Raw genomic sequence first — 14,883 nt, 5'->3', positions numbered from 1 at the left:
ACTGTTGTGTGTCTTTTTCAAAACGTCACGTTAGCTTTAATATTGATGAATTATTTGTTGTTTCTGTCATATGATGGTCTTCATTTATCAAAAATCCAATATACTTTGTTTGCTAAAAACAAAATAAATAAATAATTAACAAAATAAATTAACAAGATAAAATAAAAACAAATCAAAACCAAAACAATTCAAACCACCAATTTAAAAATTAAAACAAATCAAATAAAAAAAACCCCAAAAAACCCCTACTCTATAGCACAATTCCTCTATCCATGATTCAACTGCAGATAATCTAATGACATCCAATAAGATTAATCAGGTCTATCCTACTGCAGATGAGACTGGTGGATAACAAACACCACTCTCATCTAGTGAGATATCATATATCTCGTTAGTATTCTCATTTATAATTAATAACTTAATAATTAGTTATAATGAACAGATTATGTTTTATCATGTTTTGTTTCGTTTTGAATTACCAAAGGTGTATAGTGCAGTTTCCTGACCGTACCCTTGATACATTAGTAGCAAGACCTATACATGTCAGATATCATCTTCACAATGTCAAGCTATTACAAACATCATCTTCAAAATGTCAAGCTATTACAAACACCATCTTCACAATGTCAAGCTATTACAAACTTCATCTTCTCAATGTCAAGCTATTACAAACACCATCTTCACAATGTCAAGCTATTACAAACTTCATCTTCTCAATGTCAAGCTATTACAAACTTCATCTTCACAATGTCAAGCTATTACAAACACCATCTTCACAATGTCAAGCTATTACAAACTTCATCTTCTCAATGTCAAGCTATTACAAACTGAATTTTCTCAATGTTAAACTATTACAAACTTCATCTTCACAATGTCAAGCTATTAAAAGCTTCATCTCCGCAATGTCAAGCTATTACAAACTGCATCTTCACTATGTCAAGCTATTACAAACTTCATCTTCACTATGTCAAGCTATTACAAACTGAATTTTCACTATGTCAAGCTATTACAAACTTCATCTTCACAATGTCAAGCTATTACAAACTTCATCTTCACTATGTCAAGCTATTACAAACTTCATCTTCACAATGTCAAGCTATTACAAACTGAATTTTCACTATGTCAATCCATTACAAACGTCATCTCCACAATGTCAAATTATTACAAACTTCATCTTCACAATGTCAAGCTATTACAAACTTCATCTTCACAATGTCAAACTATTACAAACTTCATCTTCACAATGTCAAGCTATTACGAACTTGGTCTTCACAATGTCAAGTTATTACAAACTTCATCTTCACAATGTCAAGCTATTACAAACTTCATCTTCACAATGTCAAACTATTACAAACTTCATCTTCACAATGTCAAGCTATTACAAACTTCATCTTCACTATGTCAAGCTATTACAAACTATGTCTAATACCTTGACTGTAACAGCCACCTTTCTTGTATCACGGATGATCGTAAACGCAGCGATTTGATTTGATTGTATGCTAGCAAATACAGCCAATCAGAGCCCTTGACAGAAGGACGGTAGATAATTTAGCTGCAATCGGGGGCTGATTGGCTGTATTTACTAGCGTACAAAGTTAGGTTTTGTAAAACTGGTCACAAATGTATAAAACATTAAAATTACCTTAAAAGATAGTGATCACAAGATATTCTATTCAAGAATAAGGTAGTGTGCCGTGACCTAAATTGGTCTTATCTCATGGTATGGTACTTACTGGTACTTATCTCTGTTGTACAACAGATAACAACTTACTTAAAATAGCCATAATAATATAATTCAAATGCTAGTAAGACATAATAAGATATGCAAACGTAATTGTGTAGTTGCTAAATTTTTAGCTGCATAACAATTGATGTGCACATAAAAAAATAAATACTATTTTTAAAGGGTAAGTGATACTGTGTTAAAATTGTTTCTCCCTGTGACCACAGATTTATTTTTATTAAAATTTGGAAATCATTCTTGTTAATGTCTATAGAGGGAGTATTCAAACAGAGCAGCTGATCTCAACTGTCCTCTAAACAGAGTAGCTGATCTCAACTGTCCTCTAAACAGGGCAGCTGATCTCGCCTGTCCTCTAAAAAGAGCAGCTGATCTTACCTGTCCTCTAAACAGAGCAGCTGATCACATATGTCCTCTAAACAGAGCAGCTGATCTCACCTGTCCTCTAAAAAGAGCAGCTGATCTTACCTGTCCTCTAAACAGAGCAGCTGATCACATATGTCCTCCAAACAGAACAGCTGATCTCAACTGTCCTCTAAACAGAGCAGCTGATCTCACCTGTCCTCTAAACAGAGCAGCTGATCACGCCTGTCCTCCAAACAGAGCAGCTGATCTCGCCTGTCCTCTAAACAGAGCAGCTGATCTTACCTGTCCTCTAAACAGAGCAGCTGATCACATCTGTCCTCTAAACAGAGCAGCTGATCTCGCCTGTCCTTCAAACAGAGCAGCTGATCTCACATGTCCTCTAAACAGAGCAGCTGATCACATATGTCCTCTAAACAGAGCAGCTGATCACATATGTCCTCTAAACAGAGCAGCTGATCTCCCCTGTCCTTCAAACAGAGCAGAATAGGAAAAATATCTGGTCCTTACCGTAGCTTTGAAAGATATTCTCTGAAGATTCTATGAATTTTGGTTTTTCCAATTCCTCAAATCCTATTATTCCAAATTCTATATCATTTAGTTCTTCAACAGGAGAACTTCACTTTCTTGCCAACCCTTCAAGTAAATATGATCATAACCTTTCATAACTCAAACAAAATTAGATTAACAACAAACACATTTGATTGGCTCTTCACAAAACTAGATTTACAAACTAGGATTCTCATTGGTTGATTTAAGCTCAAATTATATGATAAAAATTGAGGTTAGAAGCAACCTATTTTGATTGGTTATTTCAGAAACTGGTTTCACAAAAAAGTAATCTCATTGGTTGATGGTTCCTTCTAAAATCCATAATACTTCAACTATGCTTAAGAGCCATCAAATTTGATTGGTCCACTGCAAAAACTGGATTGAGAGAATGATTGTTATTGGTTGATATTTCAACAAAAGCTATATTAATCAATCATACTGAACAAAGCCGTTGGAAGCAGACGTCAACTTGTCATTGACCAAAAAGAAAATGTGGTCAAGAGCAATCAATTTTGATTGGCTGTTTACAGAATAAGATTAGGAATGTGATTGGTTAATAAATAGATTACTATTGTGTCGACCAATCTAATTGGTCCAAATAAAATTCATTTCATCCAATTAGATTTATTTTGTCTTACAGCAGATTCTCGCCAGTGGCTAGTAATTTTCAATTTGTAATAAACACTTTTGTTTTATTTGATTTGTTTGCAGGTGGTTGGTTGCTAATGAGAAATCAACAAAAAAATTGATTGAATGAAGGAATGAATTTTTATTCCTTCTTATAGAACTGAGAATTTCAGCATTGGCTGACCCAGAGGGGTTACAGAAGGGAGTCATTTGCCCATTAGGAGAATGGTTTGTACCCCTACTTTTTTATCCACAAATTTAAAATTGTATTTCCCCAAAATATGTGTAAGATACCCTCTTAGACACTCCATGGGAGGCTTGAGACTAGGGCGTACCCACAGAGCTGCAGCATTTTGAGTTCAACCTTGACAGTTGTCCCCCTAATAAGTTGGTCTTGCCCCCTATTTGTACCCCAAGTCTCTGGAAGCTGGCGTTGCGATAAGACCTGGAGTCTAGGGCGCACCGACAGAGCTGTAGCATTTTGAGTTAAACCTTGACAGTTGTCCCCCTAATAAGTTAGTCTTGCCCTCTATTTGTACCCCCAGTCTCTGGAAGCTGGCGCCGCCATGACACCTGGAGAAATCCTTCCTGATGAAATTTCCAAAAATGTTCTGATATTTGAAAGTTGAAAAGAAAATGGCTATTTACAGCAGTAATTACCAATTACAAGAAGACCACGGAAATGCCATTTCCTCATTATCAGATGTCCTGCTTGGAACTCTTTTAACATGGAGATATCTTTAGTTACAACATGGAGGACATGACTTATTTTATAATATATCCTGTTCAACGAGTTGACTTCCTTTGTTGTAACTGAGTTGGTAAAATTGGTAATGTTTCAGGGACAGGTTCCACATTCAACTGACCAATCGTACCTTAGTCTCAGAAAGGGGAATTTTTGTAGCTTAGCCAAACAGTAATATTGTCAACAGGTCATCATCAAAATTTGAGCCTTCAAATCCATGTGTGTCCAGAATTATTTGTGTTTGAAAGTTAAAAGACATCTATAGAAATAGTGAGTAAAATTCCTAGTTTGAGATATTTTTAAAGGAATTATGTGATTTTCGTACATATCTAGTACTTCTGAAGACTATTTACATATATTCAAGACCTAAATCCATCCCGAAAACAGTGAACCAAGGCCTTTAACCAAACGAGTATGAACTCTCTTGATTTTTAAATTCCATCTGAGAGATTCTCTTGAAGTCCTTACCAAATTTAGAATCCTGTGACACAAGAATTGAGCTTCAAGATATTCTCACACCACTGGTCAAGATCTTCTGCAATAACAGGAACCACAGACATCAGACTGGTGCCAATGGAAGTTCCATCGAATCTCAAAACACAAAAAATCACACAAGAAATAGAACGATTCAGATTTTCATCGAAAAAAAAAACACCTTAGGATAAAAATAATGCCTTACCTTACATGGTGGCATTTTTACTCTGTGTCTGTCTGTTTAAATGAAAAGATTTTAAAATCAATACTAGTGTCATGAAAGCCATATTAAGATAGATTTTATAAATGTGTTGGCATGACAACCCTTGGAGCTGTCATTATCGTCTCTGTCACAACATATCCGCCATTTTCTATCATTGACAGCTGCCCTACAATAATTGGAAGAAAAAAAAGAATGATGAAATAATGACTATGATGATGATGATGATCATGACAATAATAATGGTGATAATAATGGTGATGATCTACAATATAACACAAAAATGATAATGATGAAATAATGATGATGATGATGGTGATGGCTATGATAACGATAAGGGTGATGATCATTACAATGATGATGATAGTGGTGAAAGTTATGATAATGGTGATGGGGTATGGTGATGATAATGGTGATGATGATGACAATGAAGAAGATAATGATGATGATGAAAATGGCAATGACGGCCGTGACTATGTTAACGGGTTAGGGTGACCATGACCATGCTGATGATGATGATGTTAATATGCTAAAATAAAACTGAAAAATACCTCTGAAATTTGAGCCTTCTTTATGCAAAAGCCAATATACATATAAAATTGTTCCAATGGGTGCCAAATTTATCTTGCCAAAACAAAAACACTCCGCATGTTGTGGCCTCTGTGTTGAGAATGCAGTACGGGTTTGATAAAATCACAAAACAAAAGAAACAATACTAATAATAAGGATCAGCTGATGAGAAGATGGAAGGCTATTTCTTAATCTGTTACCATGGCAACAGTTCATACTTGTTTGTAACAATATAAAGGTAACTGGAAGCTTTTAATTATAGTCTCTTGCATCCAGTTACATTGGATGGCTTTTTGTAATCACTTAGATCAGGCAATATTTAAAGGGTCAAGGATATACCAGAGAGGGGGTTGGTTTCCTGTGCTCAATGGCGTTAAAGGGAGCAGTATGCAACTTTTTATTATCAAATATGTTGTAAATTATATGGGTTTTTTTTTAATATGTTATTTAAATCTATGTATCTACTTGATCAAACTAAATTTGTTTTAAAAGGGTTAATTAAAAATGGAGAGTACTAATTGTTAATTAAGCAGTTTGACCTAGTTTTGGCCTCATAAAGATGCAATATTTTTAGTTGAAACCGTTAGAATACGTAGGAGAAACCCAATTTTCAAAGTTTTGCCCACTGCTGGCATTTTCTTTTCTGCAGGATGACCTCAGAAACGTTTATGCCTGTCAAAGATGCCTTCCTAAGCTTTTCTTTCGACCCAATTCAAGCTTTAGCATGAGACAAATTCAAAATAAAAATTTCTTAAACCCAATAATATCTTTAATCTTAAAATAAATGTAATTTAATTTACAAAAATATAGCAAGAGACAATATTAAAATATATTAAAAATTCTTTAATCCAATAATATCTTTAATTCTTAAAAAAATAAATTTCTATAAAGAGCCTTATATTAAAATCATAACAAAAATTTCTAATGCCCAACCATTCCTTTAATTTATAAAATATATTAATTTAAGCTACAAAAATTCAAAAAATTTAAACAAAATTTCTATAACCAAACCATTTCTTTAATTTTATAAATATAATTTTATATCAGTTAAATTATTTACAAAAATCTTCCAAATTAACCTGTAAATTTACATTTTATTTACAAAAATAAATAAAAATTATATCCTAAATTTACAAAATGATATGATAAAAATTTAAATTTTTTTTGAGTATCATGGAAACTTATAAATCAATTTAAACAGTTCTGATATTCAGTTTGACTTCCATTGTTTTGGCATTAATAAAAGTCATAACTAAATTATGATGTCACTGTCCCATTTACCATTCAGGCCAAATGAAAATCTTTTAATAGGTCATCATTGGTCATTTTGGTCTAGTATTATTAAACACAGAGTGGTTAAATGAAAAATAAATGACATCACAAATAATTTGATCAAAAACAAAATATGAAAAAAGCATAATTCACAAAGGTGAAATATTAATAGAAAAAAAAAATGGAAAATTTTCTTTAGCATGTATGTTTTCAAAGGATAACAAAAATTTAATGCCCTTTTGATACATAACAATAACAAAAAAAAGGAATAACAAATTCCAAATTTACTCCAGAAACCAATTTGTAAGTTACAAAAATCATATTAAATGAAGGATGGAAATTTATTTTTGATTGTAAGTTCTGCATTGCATGTTTTTGATGGATAACAAAATTGAAATACATAGCAATAACAAAAAAGGGATAACAAATGCATAATTAATCAATAAACCCAATTTGTAAGTCAAAGAAAAGAAAAAATCATTTTGTGAGAGAATGACTCTCTAGTTAGTAAGTTGTAATTAGTATATTTGAAAGGATAACAAAAATTAAAATTTATGTCGTAATATAAAACAATAACAAAACAATGGATAACAAATTTTACTTAAGAAACCAAATTTGGCAGTATAGTAAGTTATATATAGTATGTTGTTTAAGGGATAACAAAATTGAATATATAAATAACTTCGGAAAACCAATTTGTTATTTCATAACATGATTTTGATGAACTTCTGCATAGACTTTTCTTAGGGATAACAAAATTAGATAACAAACAATAATATTTTTTTTATACCAATTTGACCTGTCTCTTTTCAGAATTAAAGTTATCCAAATTAAAAACATTATTTGAGCAAAAGATAACTGTTTTGGCCCATCTAGATCTGTATCCTAATTGATTTGGTTATGCACAAATCTATGCCGACAATTCTTTTTTCTGATTGGATCCAGAATCATACAGATTTGAATCAAACAGGGCTTTATATGTCTTTATTGTGTAGGAGATTGGTTCTATCTGAGTCATAAGGAAGCACGTTTGATTGCACACTCTTTTCAATTAAGTTTTCAAGTTCTCTAGTTTTGGCCCATGCCAATTCCTCGCCTTTCGACAGCGCCAAAAATAAGATGGCACCGACGATGTATATTGCAGCAGTGATGAAGAAGAAAATCCTCCACTGACCACTGGTTTCCTGCAAGAGAGGGGCAAATTTTTACGAGTGGAAGAGACAAAGACATTTTATGAATGAAATGATGGTTAATTTCTGAGAAGGGACACAGGCAGCTGAAAGTAAGTCAAATACATCTTTTTAAGTTAGGATTAAGGTGCGAAACTTAGGTCTAAACAGTGAAAAGCTTGGAGGATTAAAATATCCAAAACTTTGCGAACTTTACAGGACTAAAAAGTGCGACATTTAGAGGACTAAAAAGTGCGAAAGTTAGAGGACCCAGGGTGCCAGGTTTACAGGATTCAACTAACCTGATGATCTGTGAGAATACCAACTACCAATGGTGCTAAAAATCCTGGTATTGTAGCTATCATATTTGTTATTCCCATCAATGATCCTGAAAGATTAAGATTCTAATATACAAGATTCAGGGCTTGGTGCAGTCAACCCAGCTGTAAATGGGTACAGATAATCTGGGAAAGATCACTGCCAAATGGTTTGAACAAGGACCAGCTGGTAGAAAGGATCCTCATTATTCCAGTCAACCCAGCTGTAAATGGGTACAGATAATCTGGGAAAGATCACTGCCAAATGGTTTGAACAAGGACCAGCTGGTAGAAAGGATCCTCATTATTCCAGTCAACCCAGCTGTAAATTGGTACAGATAATCTGGGAAAGATCACTGCCAAATGGTTTGAACAAGGACCAGCTGGTAGAAAGGATCCTCATTATTCCAGTCAACACAGCTGTAAATGGGTATAGATAATCCGAGAAAGATCACTGCCAAATGGTTTAGCCAGGGACCAGCTGGTAGAAAGGATCCTCATTATTCCAGTCAACACAGCTGTAAATGGGTACGGATAATCTGGGAAAGATCACTGCTAAGTGGTTTGGTCAAGGACCAGCTGGGTAGAAACTGTGAACCTAAGTTGTTATCCTTGTAAAAAATAGTTGTAGCTTACTTACCAGCAAATCTGGGTGCAATATCTAAATGATTGACTTGATAACCAGCCATAGAGAATCCTCCAGTTCCCACAGCGAAGATCAGCAACACGACAGCCAGCGTGTGGTCACACCCACTGTACGATACACCGATCATAAACACTGCTGGTATCAACAAACCTGGAAAAAACAAGGGCAGTAACTATCAACAGTATTTTCAATAACTGTCCAAAAATTATGAAATTGGAACCTACTGTCAGAATCGTATTTCACGTCCAGGGAACAGATAGCGCAGGATTTGTCAAATCGGTTTGTAGATTCTAGAGTGTTTACGAGGAAATGTAAATGGATAGACGGATATGGGTGCCCACAAAATACATCCAGTATGTCAGCATTTAAAAAAAGAAATCAGTAGGCTCCTTGATAAAGAAACGACTGGAAAGTCTTACCTACCCAAGGTGTTCATAAGTTTACGTGTTTTATTGGTGTTCAGAATTCCACGGCCTCGCAACCAATCAGCTATAAAGCCGGAGATCAACTGAAGAAGCCATAAAGCTAAATACGGCAACGCTGACAGTATACCATTCTACAAAACAAAATTAATCAATGAATATTGAATCAAGACTAAGATTAGAACCCACGACCATCATTTATTTAATTTAACCAAGAAAATAATCAGCTAAAGATTTCAACACTTCATCAATTGCATTAGAGCCTGCCCTCATCCACGCTTTCATTGTTTTTTGGAGTTTCTAGATAACCAAAATGATGGCAAGATATACATATTCCAATACCCTAACCCATTGGGCTACAGACTACCATCAACAAAAGACACAATTCAAGCCATGAGTGTATTTCTTCAAGACCTAGAACCATTGGTGAAATTTAAACGCCACCACAGCAAAAGGAACACGTGACCAGCAGATCTCTTGTAGTTAAAAATAGAAAATAGCTTACCGCTTTGATGTCAAATTTGAGTATCTCTTTCATATAAGTTGGTAAGCATGTTAACATCGAGTACATCCCCCAGTTATTGGCAAAGTGACCAGCTGCTATACCCCATAATGGACCAGAGGTGAAGATGGACTTCCAAGGAGTAGTGGTGTTCTGAAACAGATTTTGCATCTTTGAGAAACCATTTTAGTAGCTGGTAGAGAGTTAAAGGGATTGTGAAGAGGTTTCCTAAAATTTTTATGTGTATCAGGAACACTGATAGCATCAATTTGCACCATTCTAATTTTCAATTAGGCATGTGTGGTTCCTGCAATTCCACTAAAACTAAGTGTTTGATGAAGGGCCTTAAGTGATAAAGCTTATTTCAGTTATTTTCAGACCTACCTCTCGTTTGCCAGTAGTAGATTCAATGTACAGTCTTTCTGATTTGGATATTCGTGGATGTTTGGAGGGATGGTCATACACAATAAACATCCAGAAAAATACCCATATACATCCCAAGGCACCTGGAATATATAAGATCACGATATAATAAATATCACAAATAGATCCATCATCACAATCATGATAAATATCACAAATAGACTTATAAATATCACAAATAATTTTAGTATCGAGGACATGATAAATATCACAAATAGATCTTAGGACAAATGATACTATCATCACAAAAATAACATCAAAAGCTATATCACTAACTATATAAATATCACAATAAGTTTCATTATCACGAACAGTGATACTAGGCCTGTACCCTACCCCCCAGAAAAACCATAATAGAAGGAAAACTCACCAAAAACATAAAATACAGAAGGCCAGCCTCCTGCAAACCCATAATCACACAGTAATCCAGATATAGGCATGGATATGACTGTTCCTAGCTGAGCTCCTGAAAATATAAACCCAATCAACAATCAAACTTATCCTTTTGTACATAGGTTTATCAGTTTTGTTAACATAGCAAAATCAAATTTGGTTTTCAATTTTGGTTTTTGATTTAAGTTGATAAGAACTAGTTAAGCTCTTCAGAAACAGGGGATTTGATTGGTTAAAATCCAAAAGGTGAAAGGGATATGAAGTTCTTTAGATCATGAATGATTGAAGTAACCCTCAGAAATAAGAGAAACAAAACAACTGACCTGAATAAGAAATGGAAACAAGTTTACTTCTTTCTAAAAGGGGAGCCCAGCTTCCCCACATAGCATGCATAGCTGGGAATGTCACTCCCTGCAAAAACAAAAGGAATTATGCTGAGTTTTATGTCCTACATCTCTGCAGTGTGCAATGAGGGAAATTTTACATTAGCTTCCTTTTTGATTGATTTCCCTCTGTTGAAAGAAGGGTGTTCCAATAAACAAGGGTTTACCTTTCATGCAAGAAAATACAGGTGTGGTCTACTTTTCTAAACATGATTGAGCCAATGAAGATGAGCAATGCTATGCAGTGTGCAATGAGGGAAATTTTGCCAGAGCAGCAGCACTTAACAACTAGACGCCTTTTCAGTCCCTCCGACCGTGGACCTTCAGGTTCGCGAGCAAGCATCTAACTCGCTCTGCCACTGGACTTCAACACAACAATGTTAAAAATAGACTCACCTCTCCAATGCCTTCAACAACTCTTAACACTATTAATCCTGGTAAGCTCCATCTTGCTACCACTGGGGTCAAAAGTGTTAATAATGAAGTACACAGGATCCCATATCCAAAGAGTCTTCTACCACCAACTTTCTCGGCTAACCAGCCTCCTGGTAGCTGGGTGGTGATGTAACCGTAGAAAAATGATCCTAAGATCACTCCTTGAGTTGTCTGATCCCAATGAAATTCTCCCTTAAAAGAGAAAAATCAAAATGAAATGATTTGAGGAGCGGATGTAGCACAGTTGATTAGAATGCTGAAATCTTAATACAACCTCTTTTGATTGTTATGTCGAATAAATAGTGTTCATGGGTTATAATCTCTGTCAGGAAGTGAAAGCCAGTTGCCCCAGCTGAGGAGTAGCCTACAGATAATCTATGAAAGATCGTATAGTTCTAGTACTTCTGAAGACTATTTGCATATATTCAAGGACAAAATAAACCTCCGAAAATGCAGGTTGTAACTCAACTTACCGGATGGGTGGAAGGGCTGGTAGAGTTGACAACATCTCCTGGGCATTCCTCTGTAACAGTTTTGTTACTATTGTCTAAACCAGTATTGTTAATCATAGCAACTAGAGCCACGCTCAAATTCACTCGTAAACAATACACGTTGACAAACCCCAAAAACGACATGATAGCTAATACTGTTCTGGTATTAATACAACTACAAAATACATTTTCTGAAAAATACAACATTATACAATTATGAAATAAACACGGATCCTTTCAACCAACCAAACCTCTTGATACTGATCTTTCCTGGATTATCTGTTCCCATTTACTGCTGGGTTGACTGGAATAATGAGGATCCTGTCTCTATAAAATGATACAAATTTGAAAAAAAAATGGGAGAGGGGTAGCCTACTCCTTTAGATATGTGATGTTTGGCAGGTGATGCACAGAGTATCAGGATGACAGCAATGGACCAGATAGGACGATTGAAACCATAGACCAACTCACCATCTCTGGAATCCAAAGATTCCGAACTTGACCCATGTTTGTCTTGAGAGGAAACGAGGGGAGATTTTTCGGAAGCGGACATGTTGTTCTCGTACATAAAGTTGTCACTTTCGTCGTCCGTTTCAGAGTTCAATTCGCCGTCATCTTGTGATAAATTTGAGTTATTTATAGACATAATGATAAGCTAATTAATTTCCAAAATGATATCAAGTCTCGCAAGTTGATAACAAGCTTTTTATCTCAAATTATACACGATTCATTAAACATTCCAACCCCAGCTGTTTCAATGTTTTGATTTTGACAACCACGTGACATAAATATAGTCTCGATTATATAGACCCAAAAAAGTCACAGTGGGAGAGAACTCGTGATAATTTTTCAGACTACAGTAAACTACCCTATAAATCTTTGTAGTCTTATATTGTTTTATTAAAAAGAGTTGTCTCCCTTTAGCCATGTTCATGTTTTTTGCTTCCCCCTTCTTATTTTGCACCTCACACCCACTGGTTTTTGGTTAATGACAGTGCCACACAGTACGCAATGAGAGGAACTCTTGTTTCATCCGTCTGCTTTAACAGAATAAGTGAATGTCCAAAACTTAAACTTTAAGGTGTCCGAAAAGAAGGAGATATCAAATTTCAAAAGAGGAGATTTCGCAATCTAAGCAGAATCACAAGATTATACAAATATTGATAAAATTTTATCACAATTTGGGAGTGGAAGACATTTCCCTCATGACATTAAAGTAAAGGTTTGGGTTTAATTACTTGTTGATATATCGAATTCTCTATTAGATGAAAGGTGTGGTGAAGTTCATTTTATAAAAAAAATTCAACCCAAACCATGACTTTAAAATAAATGACGAAGCATCCTTAAATTTGGGACTATATCAGGAGATGTCAACTTGATTATTTTAAGTATCTTATGTTTCTCGATTATCACCAGTTTCACTCAAAAGCGATAGTGAGATCACAATCGACCTCGATACGCCTACTGACGCACTCTGACCGGCGGACTATAGTTCTTGTGGAATAGATTCCTCGATTTGGCTTCTGTTGCGCCTTTAAGAATCTGGAACTCGTTGGTCAAGTTTTGGGTTTATAGAAGATACACTCCTATTTGAGTTCTGCAGACTTGCTGCGACCTAAAAATTGTCCTCTGGTGCTGTCGATCCTTCATCAGAGCTTTTGTTGCAACATCAACGTTTGGAAATTTAGGAACTCGTTGATCCAGTTGGAATACTGTAGATTCGTCATTTGACTCTTTGGACTTGTTCTTCAGCACTGGTTAATTCGCTTCTTAAAAACCCAATAACTGTTCCCGAAAGCGTGAGACGAATAACAAAGTGAAAATTTTTGTCATCTTCAAGCAAGCTCCTTAAACGTTTCAACAATGCTCCGTATAGAAATCATTCGCGAGAGCAGCATCTACGTCAAGTGTGGAATGCTGATACTGTTTATCGGAGGTCTGATGCACGTCGTTGGAATGTCAGCTCCTTACTGGGTCGTGGTTAGTGGCCAAGGCGCCGAGGCCCACATTGGACTGTGGGTGTCGTGTTTACCAGGTTTTGGGTGTGTGAGCAATGATTCCGATTTGGGTATGTGGACTTGATCTATTTTTTGTTTGTTCTTGTGGGGGGTAAGAATATTTATAGGGGGGCAATCCATTTTCTCAGGGGAACACCTTTACTTTCTATTCATAAAAGTATTAGCATTTTCATTTTCATAAATAAAAATAAGGGAACCCATCTTTAAGTTTGCTTTCTTGCTGTTTCAGGATGGTTAAGTGGTTGTAAATTCTTGGAAATGGCTTCCCTGCTGATTCTGTTTGGCGTCATGGGTCTTTTAGTGCTGTACCGTATCAGGAATCTTAGACTCTTCATCATTCTTTCATTCATTGGCTCCATCGTCAGTGGTAAGTATCATTGAACCCTTTACCAGTAAGTGTACTATCTGGTACCAGCGGTCCCTTGGTCCGAGACTCATCCCCATTTGATCATTCCTCGGCATCACCAGTTTCATCATCCGACGCCATAGATCATGAGATCCGCTACAGTAATAAGGCAAATGTTTTTACTGGCATCTCGTTTTATCATTTCAGAGGTGTTTATCATATTGGGAGTCATTGTTTTTGTAGCTGAATCACCATTTGGGGGCAGTCTGAATTGGGCGTTTGCACTTGAAATAATCGCTGCCATCGGTCTGGTTCCTGCAAGTGTGTTGTTGTTCCTGGAAATCCGTTCAGGTCGCAGTGCTTACCAATCGTCGTAAGACGTCAACGCCACAATAGCCCGACTTCATCGGGACCATTTTTTGGGTTATGGTTAGCCATTTTGCGCGTTTTTGCCGGCCATTTTGCGCGTTATGGTTGGTCATTTGGTGGGTTATGGTTGGTCATTTGGTGGGTTATTGGTGGCCATTGTTGTGGGTTATGGGTGGCCATTTTACGGGTTGTTTTTCAGAACTTTGTGCTATTGTTGTCAAACCGGAAAGAAGTGTGTATAAAGTGAACTCCAGATCAAGTGAATATATGAAATATATCATAGCAGGTATCTTGACTCTCAGAATGGTGTCAGGTGTTCCTGAAAGAGTCAGCATGTCCTTTCCGGAAGCGACAACCGCCATGTTACTTATTACAATGGCGCCAAAAATAATCATGAATACATAA

At 35.8% G+C, this 14,883-nt stretch overlaps 3 protein-coding genes across 3 annotated transcripts; 2 read left to right on the top strand and 1 right to left on the bottom strand.

The window, feature by feature from the left end:
* Positions 1 to 1,799: 1,799 nt before the first annotated feature.
* Positions 1,800 to 2,594, top strand: LOTGIDRAFT_169535 (hypothetical protein; the record flags this gene model as incomplete). The annotated part of the gene is made up of 2 exons (XM_009067835.1): positions 1,800 to 1,805; positions 1,998 to 2,594. 2 exons carry the CDS (start codon positions 1,800 to 1,802, stop codon positions 2,592 to 2,594), a joined length of 603 nt encoding a protein of 200 aa, XP_009066083.1.
* Positions 2,595 to 7,538: 4,944 nt separating this feature from the next.
* LOTGIDRAFT_133858 (hypothetical protein) lies at positions 7,539 to 11,952 on the bottom strand (the record flags this gene model as incomplete). The annotated part of the gene is made up of 10 exons (XM_009067834.1): positions 7,539 to 7,748; positions 8,036 to 8,121; positions 8,691 to 8,846; positions 9,120 to 9,252; positions 9,624 to 9,791; positions 10,005 to 10,126; positions 10,414 to 10,509; positions 10,760 to 10,847; positions 11,216 to 11,446; positions 11,728 to 11,952. 10 exons carry the CDS (start codon positions 11,950 to 11,952, stop codon positions 7,539 to 7,541), a joined length of 1,515 nt encoding a protein of 504 aa, XP_009066082.1.
* Positions 11,953 to 13,608: 1,656 nt separating this feature from the next.
* Positions 13,609 to 14,883, top strand: LOTGIDRAFT_169533 (hypothetical protein; the record flags this gene model as incomplete). Its single annotated transcript, XM_009067833.1, has 4 exons — positions 13,609 to 13,813; positions 13,993 to 14,130; positions 14,317 to 14,430; positions 14,678 to 14,883. 4 exons carry the CDS (start codon positions 13,609 to 13,611, stop codon positions 14,881 to 14,883), a joined length of 663 nt encoding a protein of 220 aa, XP_009066081.1.

Source organism: Lottia gigantea, assembly GCF_000327385.1.
Source record: "Lottia gigantea unplaced genomic scaffold LOTGIsca_87, whole genome shotgun sequence".
In the NCBI taxonomy this organism is placed as follows: domain Eukaryota; kingdom Metazoa; phylum Mollusca; class Gastropoda; family Lottiidae; genus Lottia; species Lottia gigantea.
This window is presented reverse-complemented; position numbering and strand designations above follow the sequence as displayed.